The sequence below is a fragment of the Macaca mulatta genome, chromosome 3 (assembly GCF_049350105.2).
Source record: "Macaca mulatta isolate MMU2019108-1 chromosome 3, T2T-MMU8v2.0, whole genome shotgun sequence".
NCBI lineage: Eukaryota > Metazoa > Chordata > Mammalia > Primates > Cercopithecidae > Macaca > Macaca mulatta.
In genome coordinates, this window is record NC_133408.1 from 181,804,456 (window position 1) to 181,822,650 (window position 18,195).

At 40.3% G+C, this 18,195-nt stretch overlaps 1 protein-coding gene across 3 annotated transcripts in view; it reads left to right on the forward strand.

Moving 5' to 3' along the window:
• Positions 1-18,195, forward strand: part of MGAM (maltase-glucoamylase) — a 129,821-nt gene that overhangs the window by 40,358 nt on the left and 71,268 nt on the right. For all 3 annotated transcript variants that reach the window (XM_028846391.2, XM_077997574.1, XM_077997573.1), the window contains exons 20-34: positions 376-432; positions 988-1,112; positions 2,905-2,993; positions 5,366-5,415; positions 5,829-5,996; positions 7,473-7,625; positions 7,968-8,168; positions 9,937-10,091; positions 10,752-10,920; positions 11,185-11,281; positions 12,017-12,129; positions 13,283-13,408; positions 14,547-14,675; positions 14,931-15,041; positions 15,371-15,433. In XM_028846391.2, the coding sequence (XP_028702224.2) occupies positions 376-432; positions 988-1,112; positions 2,905-2,993; positions 5,366-5,415; positions 5,829-5,996; positions 7,473-7,625; positions 7,968-8,168; positions 9,937-10,091; positions 10,752-10,920; positions 11,185-11,281; positions 12,017-12,129; positions 13,283-13,408; positions 14,547-14,675; positions 14,931-15,041; positions 15,371-15,433 (1,806 nt within the window). The remainder of the gene's footprint in view (positions 1-375; positions 433-987; positions 1,113-2,904; positions 2,994-5,365; positions 5,416-5,828; positions 5,997-7,472; positions 7,626-7,967; positions 8,169-9,936; positions 10,092-10,751; positions 10,921-11,184; positions 11,282-12,016; positions 12,130-13,282; positions 13,409-14,546; positions 14,676-14,930; positions 15,042-15,370; positions 15,434-18,195) is intronic.

The following is an 18,195-nucleotide window of genomic DNA, read 5'->3' on the forward strand; positions in this document are numbered from 1 at the left end:
GTGATCAGGGGTGACAGTTGTACTGGCTTCTCATCTGTAGAGGTGTAATAATAATAATAATAATAGTACCTACCATTTGGGAATGTTGGGAAAATTGAATGATATAATCATGTAAAGGTGGAATGTTTATCACCACACATGTTTTATTATTATTATTATTATTATTCCTAATGTGGCTACATTTGAGATTTCTCTCTGGGTTGCCAAGTTACAGTTTCTATTATTTGTATTAGAGGAGAAGCAGAAGAAAGGCATAATAACAGAGGATGGAAAGGGCATTCCTGCCCTCTCTGTGTATGATTAAGAAGTTCCCTAGATAATAAAAAGAAATCCATTTTATTTCCCTCAGGGGATACTATACTGTTTTAATTTCAGGGTGCAGAGAAAGTGATGGCATATGTGCCTGATGCTGTCTGGTATGACTACGAGACTGTGAGTAGCTTTGACTTTTCTTCTACTCCTTAAGACTGTAGCTGCAGCTGCATAGACAAATTACCTTTCCCGAGAGAGAAACATCCATCTACCTGCTGAGGAGTATTTTTGTAGTGTTTTCTGTAATTTCATAGCAGAACCTGGGTAAAGTCAACCTAAATCCCTAACATCAGTCATGATGAAATGTGAAAAAATACCTTCATATACTTTATTCAGCAATAAGATAGAGGCTGACATAGTATCTCATAAATGAATATTGGAGGACCTAATGGACAACGTGAGCTTGGTCAGGAATCGGATTATTTGTTTAGAACTATCAGTTTATATAATATGTATCAAATAGCCTCAGCATGGCATAAATGTTTTCACAAACCCCCAACTGGTGGCAGAACATGTTATTCCTAATTTTTTTCCTTCTGTTGTTTGATTGCCTGGCTAGACTATAATTCAACTAATTGGAAAAGGGAGAGAATTGTGGATCACTTGGCACATAGATAATCAGTGGAGGGCAATATGCTGTCATGCCAATGTGTTTGATTTATCTGCATGCATCAGGGAAACCAAGTGAGATGGAGGAAGCAAAAAGTCGAGATGGAACTTCCTGGAGACAAAATTGGACTTCACCTTCGAGGAGGCTACATCTTTCCCACACAGCAGCCAAATACAACCACTCTGGCCAGGTATAGCATGGCTGGAGTGTCCTTTAAGAATTGATATCCTTCCTGAAACCCTTTGAATTTCTTTTTGAAACTAACAGCCAGGTGGTCAGCCTTTTTTGTTTGGCACACACACACACACACACACACACACACACACACACACACACACACACATATATATATATATATATATATATATATATATATATATTTTGCTCCTTAGAAGATTTTGTCTTCCTTAATACTGTTAGCATTTCAATAATAGTTGTATACTCTGTGCTAGAAAATTTTATTATCTAAAATGTTTAGGGGAATCTAAGTCTATTGTTACTTACCTTTGCTGACTTTCTTTCATGTTGACTTATTACCTTGTGTGCTCGGTGATCTTATTTTCTTTAAGCTATCATAATCTTATAAATGTGGGTGTCATTCCTCCAGAGATGATTTGCCTTCTCTTCTGTTTGCAAGCCAAGAATTGCTTCCAACTGGCATTACGTTAGCTTCCTTCAAGATCCCGGCTTCACGTGGGAATCAGAGGTTCACATTCTCTACCTTGGATTGCTAGGCTTAGTAGCCCAATTTTAACCTTGCTATGGGAATTTGCCGCACGGAGATTCTGGGTTTTGCTTACTAAGCACCCTTTTAGTTTTAACTCAGTGTTTTGTTATCCTGTTATTGTTTTGGTCTCTTGGATGCATTTCTTACTTTCTTGCAAATCCAACAATATTTTAACAGGAATATGTGTTGTAATTTATCTAGGATCAGGGAATATTTTACTGGGTAAGTCTCCAGAAGAATATCCAGTCCACCATATTTCTGGAACTGTGGTTCTGGACTCCTAGAATATCTTAACTTTTGTGTTGTGTTCACTGTCCACCTCCATTTTTTAAATGAATGTGCCTAGTTTTTCCAGTAATATTTAAGGTCATTCAGGTCAGGACTTGTGATTTATTAATTTTTGTATCTCATTGACTTCCTAGAAATGACTGCTACTCAATACATGAATATTTAATGAAAGCAGATGATTTTGTTGATAATAAAAACTAACTCTTGTATAGTGAAAGGCTGAACTGTGAAATAATACAATAGAGAATGTGAGTCCAGTGACAGACAGAGAAGAAACAAGAAGAGCAGGAAACTTGGAGGTTGCCTAGAGGAGTGACACAATGAGGAGAGATTCCAAATAAAAATTTCTCTCTCTCCCCCTCTTCCTCTCTGTCTGTCTACTTCACCATGTCTTTGAGTAATGTTTTGTGTTTCTTATTCTAAATTATAAAGTAGATCATTAGAATGATTTGTTTTTCTTTCAAAAGAAACTAATACCTGATAATCAGATAAGTTACTACTAAATAGATGGACCTTATTGTATGTTGTTGATTTCTGGGTATAAATGGTCCTTAGGCAGGTGAAACTGTATCTTCCTCATAGCACTGGACAGTTCTCCTGAGGGCATCATTGCTAAAATGATCTGACTGAACCAGTTATTGCCTAAGATTTCTTTCTCTTCTCATAGTCTGTATTCTAAGTAGTAGTTGCAGAAGCAGCTTTTACTTGAGCTATTGAAGAGCTTCTGGTGCTTAAATTCTTGCCTCCAACATAGATGTTATTGCTAATGTTTGGGGTATTTCTATCTCTTGTGACACTGTTGATATTAAAGATAGGGGAGCCTGTCAATTTTGTGTTTGTGCCTGAAGAAAGGCAGAACCATCTGCTGCTGGTAACTTTTTCAATTTGAAATTTGATGGAAACATTCTCAGCTCAGTTGGCAAAATTCTGACTCCTGTCTTTGTCTCTTGAATCTTGTTCCCCACAGTCGAAAGAACCCTCTTGGTCTTATCATTGCCCTAGATGAGAACAAAGAAGCAAAAGGAGAACTTTTCTGGGATGATGGGGAAACGAAGGGTGAGCGCTGTTACAATCATGTTGCTGTTTCCAAACCCGCACCTGTGACTTATGGTCCTTCCCTCCTGCTGGTCATTGAGCTGTGGGAGAAATCTCAGCAGGCACAGCAGCAAGAGTCACTGAAGTATTTTGTTTCTGGTTGCACCATTCAGAGGTAGTGGTAGATGACCTACAAAGGGAAGAAAAATACATTTCTATCTCTGACAATTCTTCTATTGGCCAGTGATATCAATAATAGGCTCTCTTTTGTTTGTTTGTTTGTTTGCAGTGGAGTTTTGCTCTTGTCGCCCAGGCTGGAGTGCAGTGGCACAATTTCGGCTCACTGCAACCTCTGCCTCCCAGGCTTAAGTGATTCTCCTGCCTCAGCCTCCCTCATAACTAGGACTACAGGTGCCTACCACCACACCTGGCTAATTTTTTGTATGTTTAGTAGAGACGAGGTTTCACCGTGTTAGCCAGGATGATCTCAGTCTCCTAAGCTCTTGATCTACCCGGCTCAGGCTCCCAAAGTGCTGGGATTATAGGCGTGAACCACCACGCTTGGCCAATAGGCTCTCTTTTTATTGTCAATGGGTGCTTAGAAGAGATGGTTTCAAGACTGTTCCTGTAATTCAATGTTAATGTCTTCCTCCCAAAATTCTTATGAGCAAATGTTGGCGATATAGAAATCATGCCCCTGCCAGTGAGGCAGTGAGAATATACTGTTCCAGTGTGTACTCACCTAGCCATACCTTTTAGTATTTGTGGGTCCAGTATACTAACAATTCCTGTGCTTCAAGTTTAGGAAACAGATTCCCTTGAGGCATATGCCTTGGAAGCCTTTGGAAGGGAAGCTTTGCAATGTTCCAGTAGGAAAGAGAAGGAAAAATGATGGCTTGACCTTGGAGACTCTTGTCCATCTAATCCAATATGTAGATTTAAATATTTATTTATTTTTTAATTGCAAAATATTTAATTGGCAAATAAAGATGAAATATATCCAAAGTGGACAATGTTAGGATTTAATATATATATAGGCATAGTATAATGGTTACCACAGCTATTTTAAAAAACACATCCATCACCATCCATACTGTAGACTGGATCCCCAGAACCTATTCATCTAATAACTAGAAGTTTGTACTTGACCATCATCTCCCCATTTTCCACACCTGCAGGCTCTAAGAACCACTGTTACATTGTCTGCTTCTAGGAGCTTAACTTTTTTAGATTTCACATGTAAGTGAGACCATGCAGTATTTGACTTTCTGTCTCTGGCTTGTTTCACTTAGTATAATGTCCTCCAGAGTCAACCATGCTGTTGTAAATGGCAGAATTTTCTTCTTTTTATGTCTGAATAATATTCTATTCTATATATGTACCACAATTTCTTTATTCATTCGTCTATTGATGGACATTTAGGTTGTTTTCATATCTTTGCTACTGTGCAATGTAAAATTAAACACTTAAATGTAAGGGCTGAAATTGTGAAGCTCCTAGAAGAAAACAGGAAAAAACTTCCTTGACATTAGTCTTGGCAATGACTTTTTGGATATGATACCAAAATCAAAGGAAAAATAGCAAATAATAGCAAATAATAAACAAGCATGATTACATCAAACAAAAAGGCTTCTGCACAACAAAAGAAACAATCAACACAGTAAAAAGGCAAACTACAGAACGGATAAAAATGTTTGCAAACCATATATCTCAGAAGAGATTAATATAAAAAAATAAGGAACTCAGGCAACTCAGTAGCAAAACATCAAATAACCCAATTAAAAACTGGGTGAAGGACCTGAGCAGATGTTTTTCCAAGGAAGACATACAAGTGGCTAACTGGTGTGTGAAAAGATACTCAACATCACTAAATGACACAGGTATGCAAGTCAGAAATCACAGTGAGATATCACCTCACACCTGTTAGCATGGAAATCATAAAAAAAGTAAGAGATAAGTGCTGGCGAGGGTGTGGAGAAAATGGAATTTTTTAGACTATTGGTGGGAGTGTAAATTGTTACAACTGTTATGGAAAATAGTATGGAGGTTCCTCAAAAAATTAAAAACAGAACTTCCATACAATCTCATGAAATCCCACCTCTGGGTGTATATCCAGAGGACATGAAATCAGTGTCTTTAAGAGAGATAGTCACTCCCACGTTCATTATGGCATTATGTGCAACAACCAAGATATAGAAACAATCTAATTGTACATTGATGAATGAATGAAGAAAGAAATGCGATACATATATACAATTGAAAATTATTCATCCATAAAGAAAAGGAAAACTGCTATGTGCGACCTCAAGACATAGCTGAAAGGAGTGGCAAGTGAAATCTTTTCTTCTGTGGTGGGAAGGCTAGAATCTGACTTGTCTTTCTCTCACTTTCAGATACTGTGGCCAATAAAGTGTATCTTTTATGTGAGTTTTCTGTCACTCAAGTAAGTAGCATACTTTTATGAATCTTAGGTGTGGGCTTTGGACTGATCATTAGCACATCTGTGCTTGTGTATATTGTATATGCGTGATTGTATTTGTAAATTTATATGCATTATTGGCTATAGGTGAGCACATTTCTATTTATGATTTCATCGAAGTTTTGAAAAAGAGGCATTCATATAGCAAGTAGTATTTTTAAATACAGTTTTTAAATGTCTCTGTGTTTTTATGATTGTTTTAAATTAGAGGATTATCAAAATAATTTTGTGCTTCTTGAGCACACACTAGTAGAGAAAGCAGAGAGGCATCCAGGGCAGTGGGGGGTATCCGGTCTGGAATGGAATATTTGAGAGACTTGAGAATCTGTGTATTACAGGCATACCTTTATGCATAATTGGACTTAATTGTTTTGCAGAACCGCTTGGAGGTGAATATTTCACAATCAACCTACAAGGACCCCAATAATTTAGCATTTAATGAGATTAAAATTCTTGGGACGGAGGAACCTAGCAATGTTACAGTGAAACACAATGGTATCCCAAGTCAGACTTCTCCTACAGTCACTTATGATTCTAACCTGAAGGTAAAAGCCCATTTGGTTGAGATGGTGTATTGAGAATTCTCCATAGTATCATGGTGTTCCTTCTTACCAAGGTTTCATGGGTTCCTGAAGGAACAGAGCAACTTTGAAGCCTGTTTTGGGGAAGTTAGAGGACTGGGGAAATATATGAGGCGGCCAGAGCTAGAATGAGTTGGGTGTTTACCTTCTTATTCTCTTCTCTGCCTCTCAATGTTCTCTCTCTAACTGGTTCCACTTACTTTTCCCAAAAGTCGAATTATAATTATGATGAGACAGAAGAAGAGCAAAGTTAGGAAAGTGGGGAACAGCCTTACATTATTAGCCTGTGAAAATTATATGACTGGAATAGCATAGATAAGTTTCAGTTTTGAAAAATAGGCTAGTTTGCATAGGAAACTTGTGGTCAGATTTTGGAGGGTCTTAGGTACCAACTTGATTTAATTGTCAAAGGGCCTCACATTGATCCTTGAATGAAGGCTGTGCTACTGTGTGTGAGCATTGCTGGGAGTCAGAGTGGGTTTTGGGGACTAGTAGAACAGGGAAGTATAAGATGGTTTAGACTGGGAGGAGACTGGGAGAAGGATGATAATTTTAGAATGTGATTTTATTACTCCAGACAAGTGAGAACTTTAACTTGGGAAGTGCTGTTTAAAGAAGTATCAAAGATAAGAAAAATATATAGAAAAATATTAAATATTAGAACTAATGGTATTAAAGGAAGTTTTCAAAATTGGAGTCTTTGGGCTTAGAGAAATGAAGAGGCTGGGATGTTAGAAATGGAAAGAAATATAAATTTTTTTCAACTTTTCAATTTTGCTGTTGCTACAATTGAAACCCAAATAAATGAAACAGAATACCTGACCTACCCTGATGTGATTATTATGCATTGTATGCCTGAATCAACATATTTCATATAATCCATAAATATGTATACCTACTGTATACCCATTAAAATTAAAAATTAATAAAAGAAATCATTTGTCCAACATTCTACAGAAATGTGGGCATGATGACTAGGTCATATGATTCTTATTGCTGTGATCTTTCTACCACTCCACGCCAATGGGGGATACTGGTTTGGGGACTGGAGAGCAAGGGGATCAGCTCACTTTGGGATGACACCATGTGTCATGCTGAAGAGGAAGTGCAGAAGAGAGCCTTCCTAACAAGACACAGAGGGCTAAGAGGAGTCAGAGCAGAAAAGAATAAGGAGTGATCATGACAGGTTTTATCTGACCGAATTGTTTTCATTATGCTATGGACAACATTCTACTAGAGGGGAGACATTTGCCCTGTTGCTGCTAAGTAGATTCCCCCAGTGTGCAGTTCTCTTCTTATGAGCTCAAGTCATATGTTGGTTGGATGGTTGAAACTCTGGTCTAATTTCTATTTTCTTTTTTCTTGAAAAACAAAAGCCTCAGATCTTGCAAGGCCTATCTCCTAAAGATGAATTTCCTTGTGATTTCTGCATTCCTACAGGTTGCCATTATCACAGATATCAATCTTCTCCTGGGAGAAGCATACACAGTGGAGTGGGATATAAAGATAAGGGATGATGAAAAAATAGACTGTTACCCTGATGAGAATGGGGCTTCTGCAGAAAACTGTGCTGCCCGTGGCTGTATCTGGGAGGTAACCATGCTGCTGGGGTTCATGTACATGAACATCCTCCACACCTAATCTCTAGTTTCTTAAGCATAGCAGTAGTACTTACATAACTACTTAAAATCCATAGAAAGAAAGGACTTCTTAAGGGACATGCTCTGGATATGAAGAGTAGGTGGGGATGTGTGTGAAACTTTTTTAAATGAATATTTTGCTTGGAGACCAGGAATTTAAATTTATGTTATTGCCAAGTGATCAGTGATGGGCTTGTTTTATTGTCGTATGAAATGACTTTATTAACCCTGTTTAGGTTAGAGAACTTTAAGACCACTTGCTGAGCTGATCTATGACTTTACCCTTACTTTTCAGGCATCCAATTCTTCTGGGGTCCCTTTTTGCTATTTTGTCAACGATCTATACTCTGTCAGTAATGTTCAATATAATTCACATGGGGCCACAGCTGACATCTCCTTAAAGTCTTCCGTGTATGCCAATGCCTTCCCCTCCACACCCGTGAACCCCCTTCGCCTGGATGTCACTTACCATAAGAATGAAATGCTGCAGTTCAAGGTAAACACAGTACATGTATCAGGTGGTGATTAGACCCTTTTCAGTCCCATTACCTTTTATTGGTCCGAGTCACAGAACTCTAAAATAAGTTAATCATGCGACAATAGACTAGATCATTATCCAGAGAGCAGTGAGAAATCATTGAGGGAGCAATGAGACCTGCCCTGATTTTCATTTGGAGAAGATTACTGTGGCTGCTGTTAGGAAAATGGTTGGGAGAGCAAGAGTGTATGCAGACAGACAAGTCAGGAGGCTACTAGTTAGGCAGGTCAGTTGAGGGATTAGGTTTGGACAAGACACTGGAATGCAGGTGGAGAAGAGTGGACCTGTCTGAGGTTGAGAAAGTTGGGTTATAGGATGTGGTGGTTGATTGCAAGCAAGTGACAATGGAGGGGGAAAATCAAGAATGATGACCGTGTTGGTATCTTACCTCTTAATATGGATGGTGCTGACATTAACTGGAATAGGAATACTGAAAAGGTTTGTGCTTGATCAATGTCAGATGATATATTCATTTTGGGATACTGAATTTGAGATTTCTGTATATAGCCATCAGTATGCAGTAATTTCATTCCTTTCCAAGATTTAATTACATCTAAGGACTAGGAATGGGCCAGCTGTTATGTCTATTTCTCTATTAAACTAAGCTTCTCAAGGACAGGAATGTGCCCTTTCTTCTTTGTGCTTCTGAAATCGAATACAGAGCCTGGCAGATAGTTAGCGGTGTGATGTTATTGACACAGTAAGTGAAAGTGATCAAGACATTGTTGCATTGCCTGAAAGATTCTTTACAATCTGTCATCAACCCGAATTCTGAGTTCTTGTACATCCTCTAATGCAGGGAAGATGCTCTTGTATGTCTGTATCCTCATCATAGCACTAGCATGTTGTAGGCACCTAGTGGGTTTTAAATGAATGAACTTCCTTGGAGTTCTAGCCTTAACCATTGCCTACTTTACCTCTTGAACACAGAGTAGCTGTTTCCAAAATATTTGCCTGTTTCCTGCCCACATTTCTCTGTGGTTGTTATTCTTCACCAGTATGACTTGATCTCCTTTCTTTTTTTGGTTAATGACTACCAAGCTTTTAAGACTCATCCTGTATTTCTCCCATGACACCATCTCAGTCTCCCAGAAACAATGTTAGGCATTTCCTTCCCTAGAATCTCACAGCACTTCTACATAGCTCTCCCTTAGCACACATCACCCAGGTGTTGTGAGCTGCTCTATTTTACTTCTCATCTGCTTGTGAATTTTGTAAAACCGTAGCACTTCCTTATTCAGCTCACATCCCTACTGTCTTGTGCAGTGTCAGGCAGTGATGTAGTAGGTACTCATGAGTCGGTTTAGATACCACCTTCAGCAAGGACGTTCTGATTATTTTAATCAAATAGATTTCATTTTGGGGAGACAGGTTTTTTTTTTCAATTCAGAAAAATTTTCAGGTATTTTTATATACTCATATACCCCAGAAAATAACCAGCAACATATTCATAAATACCACACTGATTCGAGAATAATTTTCCATGTTAGCACCAATGTCCCATAGAGTATATTAATGTAATAAAGGCCTTAATAAGGAGAAATGACAGAAAAATGTTTAATCTGACATTGTTACTTGATATATTAATTAAATCTCAGATATCATAAACTTAAAGAAGACAGAAAGATAGCATCTGAACTTTTTGTCCAAAAATAAAAAAGGTTCTGCTAAGGGTATAGGTTTCAAGAATACTATTCTTGCCTAAAATTGATTTCCTCTGGCCTAGATTTATGATCCCAACAACAATCGGTATGAAGTTCCAGTTCCTCTGAACGTACCCACGGTGCCATCCAGCACCCCTGAGGGTCAACTCTATGATATCCTTATTAAGAAGAATCCGTTTGGGATTGAAATTCGCCGCAAGAGTACAGGCACTATAATGTGAGTGGTTTCTAGTGTGACTCAGAGTTGATGTCTACCTGTGCCTTCTCAAGGTCCTGTGCTGCCAGGTCCATCGTCCTTGAATGTATCCTGGTTCCAAACATCACATTGTCCATTTCCAGATCCATGGATGAGTTGTTTCCTTCAGACCTGTTCTCATGGGAAATCTTTAGCATTCTGGAAATAATTACTGAGGCAGTTGAGTGTGCCTGAGGATTCATCCAACAAATGTTTATGGGGTGCCTTGTCTAGAGGAGGTGCTGCTCCTTATAGACAGCTGAGAGTTCTCTTCTCATGACAACCAATAATAAGTAAACATCACTTTGAGTGCTATGTAGAAAATGCGCTGAGGGGTGCAAGGGTGGAAGGTGGTGCTGGTGTGGTGTGTACCCAGCTGTGATGGTGAGGAGTGCTTGGCTTTTTATTGTGGAGGACCACTGAAAGGAGGCAGTGACAGTGGGAAACAGATGAATGAAGAAAAACTCCTGGGCTTTTAGTGAGGATTTCTATGATATTTTAATCAACCTGAGTATCTGTTTTGTTTTGGAGATGAACATGTTCTGGATAAAAATCACGCATTTGTTGTCCTTGAAAAGTCAGCTGCTGGAAGCAGAGAGAAAAGCCCATTTTCTGTTTTAAATCTGCCTTTTTGTGTTTCAGTTGGGACTCTCAGCTCCTTGGTTTCACCTTCAATGACATGTTTATCCGCATCTCCACCCGCCTTCCCTCCAAGTACCTCTATGGCTTTGGGGAAACTGAGCACACATCCTATAGGAGAGACTTGGAGTGGCACACTTGGGGGATGTTCTCCCGAGACCAGCCCCCAGGGGTAAGGACAGAGCATTTGGGATCTGTGTCTCTGCTTCTCTCCACCCACACTACTCAGGCTTCGGGCTTCATCTCCCCAAACTCCACTTGGTCCTCTCATTCTGGTTTTAGACGAGTGGGCCAATTCTCAGGCTCCTTTGTTTCATGTGTTTAATGGATTTCATGGAGAAAACTAGACCTATCTCAGCAAGCACATGTTCCTTGAGTTTTTTCCTCAGGCATAATGTCTTTTAAACTCCTACTGCTTCTCCCCATGACTCTCCAGTACAAGAAGAATTCCTATGGTGTCCACCCCTACTACATGGGGCTGGAGGAGGATGGCAGTGCCCACGGAGTGTTCCTGCTGAACAGCAATGCCATGGGTAAGGCCGTCCAGCGCCTCCCTTATTTTGGGGGGCTACCAATCATGCTTGAGTCAGTTTAGAATGTGTTTAGCCTAACTCTTCCTTGAAGTCAAAATTTTCATTTTATGGGCATTGGTGTTTATTTTTTCTTTGTGTTTAGCCTTTCTGTTTATTTCAGTATAGGATCATGTGATAAGAGGATTTAACCCAATTCTTATTTTGGTAAAAATCACATAAGAAAGGATAGTAACACCACGTGGGTCCCAAATATCCTGGAGGCCAGCTCATGGGAGCCAGTTATATAATTTGAATTAGGGTAAAACTGTGGGTCAGAGAAGTTAATCTGGGTATATGAGGGTTTATGGTACATTGAAAAATTACCTACCAGGTACTGTATTTGCTATCTGGGTAACAGAATTCCTACCCCAAACCTCAGCATCATGCAATATTCCCATGTAACAAATGTGAACGTGTATCTCTTTATCCAAAATAAAAGTTGAAATGTAAAAAATAAATTCTATAAGAGAAGAGTGACAAAATATAGTAAAGTACCCCAAAGAGAATCAAACCCAGGAATAGGACCTGTAGACTTCCACTGATCTTCTTCAGTTCTGTGTGAGTGTGATAGAAAAATGCCTGTTCTTACCACTCTATGATAGGGAGGGTGCAGGAAGATGGAGAATGTGTGGATTTCAGGGGTGATTCGTGATGTGGAAAGTTTCCATCTGGCTTGGCATTTTTCTTCCTTTTCAGACGTGACGTTCCAGCCCCTGCCTGCCTTGACATACCGTACCACAGGGGGAGTTCTGGACTTTTATGTGTTCTTGGGGCCAACTCCAGAGCTTGTCACCCAGCAGTACACGGAGGTAGGAAGAAATCCAGCTGTTTATCAAGCACTTATACAGTACATTCTGGATGCCAGAGCCCACATCCATTAGTATAACTCTCAGATGATAACTGGAAATATTGGTCTTTCTTGGAGAGAGATTATAGAATAAGAAAAAATAAACACATTCTGATTATCATTAAATGTATAGCCTCTGTAAGCATTGCAGAAGAGCAGAAGTTATAGTGGTACTAGTGGTGGTGATGGTAGTGATAGTGTGGTGGTGGTGGTGATGGTGGCGGTAGGGGCTGATGGTGGGGATAGTGATGTGGGAATGGTGATAATGATGGTGGTAGTAGTGGTAGTGATGGTGATGGTGATGATAGTGGTGGTAGTGGTGGTGATGGGTGTATTGGTGATAATGATGGTGGTGATAGTGACAAGGGTGGGGGTGAGGAGAGTGTTTGTGGTAGGGATGGTGATGATGGTGGTGGTTATGGTTGTGGTGGTGACAGTGGGGTGGTGTGAGGAGTGTGATGTTGGTGATAGTGGTTGTGATGATAGTGGTGATGTTGGGGATGGTGGTGGGGGTGGTAGTAGGTTGGTCGTGATGGTAGTGAAGGGTATTGATAATGGTAATGATAGTGGTGGGGGCACAATCATGCTACTGGTGGTGATGGTGAAAATAGTGATGATGTTGGCGGTGATGATGGTGATGGTGACCACGACCATGGTGGTTGTGGCAGCAACAACAGACGCTTGTATACTACCAAGTGCACATCACTGATTTATCACTTGCTGCATGTTAGAGCACTTCACCCATATTAACTCATTCATGCCTCACAGGAATGCTGTGAAGCAGATGCTATTATTATCCTTTATTTACAGAGGAAGAAACTGAAGCACTAAGAGTTTATTTAATTTTTGCCTTAGGTCACACAGCTGGAAAGACTGGAGCCTCTATGCTAAGCCAGGCATTTGTCTCTGATTCTGGGCTTCTTAATGAGTTACCTACAGTGTCTCTAGGAACAGAGTAACATCAGATTTTCCATAATGTTTAGGAAGGAGCTTAAGTCTAGCAGAAAGCTTTCAGTTGTCTAGATTGGGCATCGAAAAATATTCTTATTACTTGATGTAAAACTTTAATCTGGTGTCTCTTTTCTGAGGACTAATATTTTCTGTCTATTTTCTAGTTGATTGGCCGGCCTGTGATGGTACCTTACTGGTCTTTGGGTTTCCAGCTGTGTCGCTATGGATACCAGAACGACTCTGAGATCGCCAGCTTGTATGATGAGATGGTGGCCGCCCAGATCCCTTATGTACGTTCTCAGTCATGGCTCTGGAGTTTCATAAGTAGCCCAGGTGCCTCTGTGTCGGGGTTCATTTGTCTAATGTTTGTGGGATTCTATAGAGATAAAAGCTTATTTTTCAGACAATATCACAGTTAGCCTCACCCCAGCACAGTAATACAGATAAGGGTGCTTGTTTCCATCCTCTAGAGGTGGTAGCTCAAGACTCACTGTGATTTCCCAGAGAGGGGGATAGGCTGGCTCCAGGGCTCTTTCTGATATCTCATGCTTTCTTCCGTTTCTTTCACATGATTTCAAAACATTTGTCAAAACGTCCTTGGTTCCATAAGAATAAATGATATCCCACAGTTCTTTTACTTAATTCTTGAAAAGACTAACCACAAATTGATCAGACAATTGTATATGTGAATACAATCTCAGTTCCTGCATCAGCTCTGAGCTAATAACTGATGGATTACACAGATCCTGGGATGAGTTTGCAGGGGACATACATATGGAAATAAACCTTATCCTTCCGGAGAGGACAGGAGCGGACCCAGTCATCAGACAATGATCCCATGAACCATCCCACATTTAATTTTATCCCACTTTTCCATTGTTTACAGTTGTTCCATTAGTGGAACATAGTGTTTCCATTAGTGGATTATGAAATGCAATATGACAGTCTCAGGAAGAATGTTGTGTATGATTACCCTCAAGATTCAGGATTCCAAAGCAACTATACATCTTTACTTTGTTTTGTAGTAGATTTGCCACTAGCCCTGGATAATTAACAGTATTTTTCCTCAACGTGAACCACTGATACCAGGGGCAGCCTCTTGGGGAAGGTCATCACAATCACACCTGATATGGTCAATTTACAAAGCACTTTCCAAACAGTGTTTTTTCTTATCCTCAGAATAGCCATGCTAGAGACACATTCTCATCCTATCTTATGCTGACTTCGATTTTTTTCTATCTTATCACTGAACATTGTAAAAATTAAGTGAATTTCCCAGCACCTGTACCTAACAAATGGCAGAGCTGGGATTTGAAAGCATCAACGAGAAGCTGTCTGGAATTCCACCATGTATAGTGGAGGGTTGTTCTCCTGTAAAGGTTGAGCGTGTACAGCAGCAGCCACTCAGCTCCCCGTGTCCTCCCGCAGGACGTGCAGTACTCAGACATCGACTACATGGAGCGGCAGCTGGACTTCACCCTCAGCCCCAAGTTTGCTGGGTTTCCAGCTCTGATCAACCGCATGAAGGCTGATGGGATGCGGGTCATCCTCATTCTGGTTAGTCCTGATGTGAATGTGTGCTGTCTGTTTGGGAGCAGGTATGGGCTTTGGTGGAGAAAGAGTTATACTTTATTTCCATGTTTCAAATAGATAAATTGAAGTGCAGTAAGAATTCTGTATTTCCCAGGACTCACAGATGGTCTACAGTTCAGGTAGAAGCCAGCGAGTTCACCCTGGAGGAGTTCTCCTTTATTCTGTTTCACCTCATTCTCTGGCTTTGGTTTTCCCAACTGACTTATGCTTTGATTTCAGGATCCAGCTATTTCTGGCAATGAGACACAGCCCTATCCTGCCTTCACTCGGGGCTTGGAGGATGACGTCTTCATCAAATACCCAAATGATGGAGACATTGTCTGGGGAAAGGTATAATCCTAAGGGATGATCCACTAGTCCCTAGCCTGCGGGTGGGTCACGGTTAGTGGGTCACATGCCTGTGTATGTTATTTTTGGCATTTTCTATTTGGGCTCTGACGTCAGACACCCTCCTTTTCTCAAACAATATTTGTTGATACAATTAATGAGTTTTAAAGTAATGTAACATGTTATGGAATTCACTTTTCTTTTATGTCAATCCTACATGATAGTCAAAGTATCATTGCTCCTAGGACATGGTTTATACAACAATTTCTTCAGAAATCCTATGTAAGGGAAACTGTCTTGTGCATCGCTACTGAACGTGTTTCTCTCCATAGGTCTGGCCCGATTTTCCTGGTGTTGTTGTGAATGACTCTCTAGACTGGGACAGTCAAGTGGAGGTAAAAGGGTCTTTGTAAATTTGGGTGGAGTCAGGGTTTCTAGGCAGGGGCAGCCATTCCTGGGATTCTGGACATGCCTGTACCGTGGACATGGGCTTGACAAGGGAGAAACCCTTAGGGCGTGTGTCTTGGATGTCACTCTGTGTGCCCATTACCTTATATGGAGTAATACTTTACTGCCCACTGGGATGTAGATATGTATTATTATCCTTGGGATTCAAGACCGGAGAGCTTAAATTATTTTTCCCCAGTTTTAGGTGACAGAGTGGTGATTTCAATTCCAAGGCTGTCAGATTCCGAAGGCCCAGGAAATTTCCACTGGGCGATACCTCCTAGAAATGCTATCTTTTCCCTGAACTGGCATACCATCTGTTGTTGCCATGGTTTTCCCTTTCTAACAGTCTTCAACCCTTGAAGACTGACTAGGTCTTTTTCTTTGTATATTTTTCTTTTTTTTCCCCCATGAACAGGTTTCTCCATCTTCACACTTATAAGTCCTCCTCTGAGCCCAATTCTTCCTTGGATTTCTCAACTTTGCTCTTACCTCTCAGTTTCCAGCCTTATTGTAAAACCTGCTCACTCCTGGGGTCGGTTTGTTGCTTGTAATGGATCCAGGTAGCCCATGCTTCTGGACCTGAATTTTTTTCCAGATTCACTAAGTATTTCTTGCTTGAATGAATACATGGCTCCTTACAGGTCTAGGAAGCCTACAGCCCCATCCTCTGGCCAAGATGTGTGTCTCCTGAACTGAGGCAGCCTGTGAGCTTTACTATCAATTTTTGTGACAGTACCCACAGGCAGGATTGTCAGGGTGGGGCCGAGGACTTCCTGGAGAGCAAGTACCTTGCCCTACCTCTTGAGCTGTTCTTCAATAATGGTTATTCTTTCTGGGCAGGAATTGTAGCAGGGCATGTGTAGCCTGTGTGACCCCCACAGGAGAGCTGAGGAGACAAGGAAAAGGCCTCTTTTCTAGGACATGTGCCAGGAATTGAAGGGACAAAGAAGCTGGCCTGTGCAGTCAGCAATGTGGTATATGTTGTAGAGTCTAGATACTCTCTCAGGATCAAGTGTTAATCAGAGAAATATCCATATTGTGGAAGCAAATCTCAACAGCTGTAAATTCAGTTAGCAGCCACTCAGAAGCCCAGGGGCAAAGACCTCTTTTTGGGGTTCTTTCTACATAATGAAAGATTGTAGCCCACGGAGAGAGGTGCAGGAGAAACAGTCATCACCAGGAACGTGACTGGCAAGAGTTAGGCCCAAAATTCATGCCTTATCCAGATAAGCTGGTTTTGAGGGCAAGTGGTGAGTCCTAGAGGGAAAGACATATATTAGATAGAACCCCAAAATCTGGAGCCTGAGGCTGGGACCTCGGACAGCTCCAACAGGGTAGTGAGAGCAGAAGGTACTGCAAGCCTGTGATGCCTACTTCTCTGTTGTCAGTCTCTGACTTCCTGGATCCCAGAGCCAGTTGGCAGCAGTTGTTCTTTTCAATTTAAAATGAGACACATTTGGGACCAGGTTGCTTGGGTATAGGACTCCATGTCTTTATTTTCTGTTGGTAAATTGAGTAAAACAATGCAAACAAAACAGAAGCTGGGGCAGGTTTTGAAGATTGACAAGAATGAGTCAGACTCAGTTCAAGGCTGTTTTCCTTTTATTTAGTATTGAACAAGTATCTATGTCTATCTATCTATCTATCTCTCTAACTTCTATCTCTATCTAACTATCATCTCTATGTATATGTGTGTATATGTATATTTACGTATCTATTATCTATCTGTTTATCTAACATCTTTCTGCATATGACTCTATCATCTGTCTTTCTAGTCTATTATCTATCTGCCCATCTTTCTATATTTACCTATCTATCCATACACCCACTCTATCTAATCTATCTATATATCAATCAATCTATCCATCCACCCACTGTAATCTATTTATCTATCATCTATCTCTATCTATCTATACCTCCATTCTATTTACCTATTTATCTAACTGCCTCTATCTATCTATCTTTCTATCTATCTATCTAACATCTTTTTGTATCCCTCTCTATTTTCTGTCTATCCATCTATCATCTATCTCTATCAATTTATCCCCTCACCCTATCCATCTGTCTATCCACTGTATCGTCTATCTATCTATCTATCTATCTATCTATCTATCTATCGTATCTATCCATTTACCTACTATATCCACTCTATATCTGTCTATCTATCTATCATCTATCAGATAAGTATTCAAAGGAGAAGACGTAGCTTCCTGTCCTCTTGTCATTCTCACAGTGAATAACTTGAAGCTTAGGGGTCCAAGCAGCCCACATGGACACAGGAACCTGCCCAGCCAGAGGAGTTCTGGATCATTGGCTTCCTGACTTTTATCACAGTTCAGCAGCCAGTAGGGGTAACACTGCCACCTTGAGGCCATTTGGAAATCTGAGGACAGTGTTGGTTATCACAGAGATACCAGGTGGCATTTAATGGGCAGTAGGCAGGGATGCCGATAGCTCTGATTGCAGGGAATTCTCCACAAAAAATCGTATGCCTCAAATTCCAGTTGGGTTTCTGATAAGAAACACTCATTAGGGGATTCACATAATCTTTTACGTAGCTCATAAGAGATTATTGGTAGATAGAATAATTGTAACTGTTAGGTTGGTGCACAGGTAATATTTGCCATTACTTTGAATTCCAAAACCACAATTACCTTTGCATCAATCTAGTATTTATATTATTAATAGTGAGACCCGCTTGACGAGG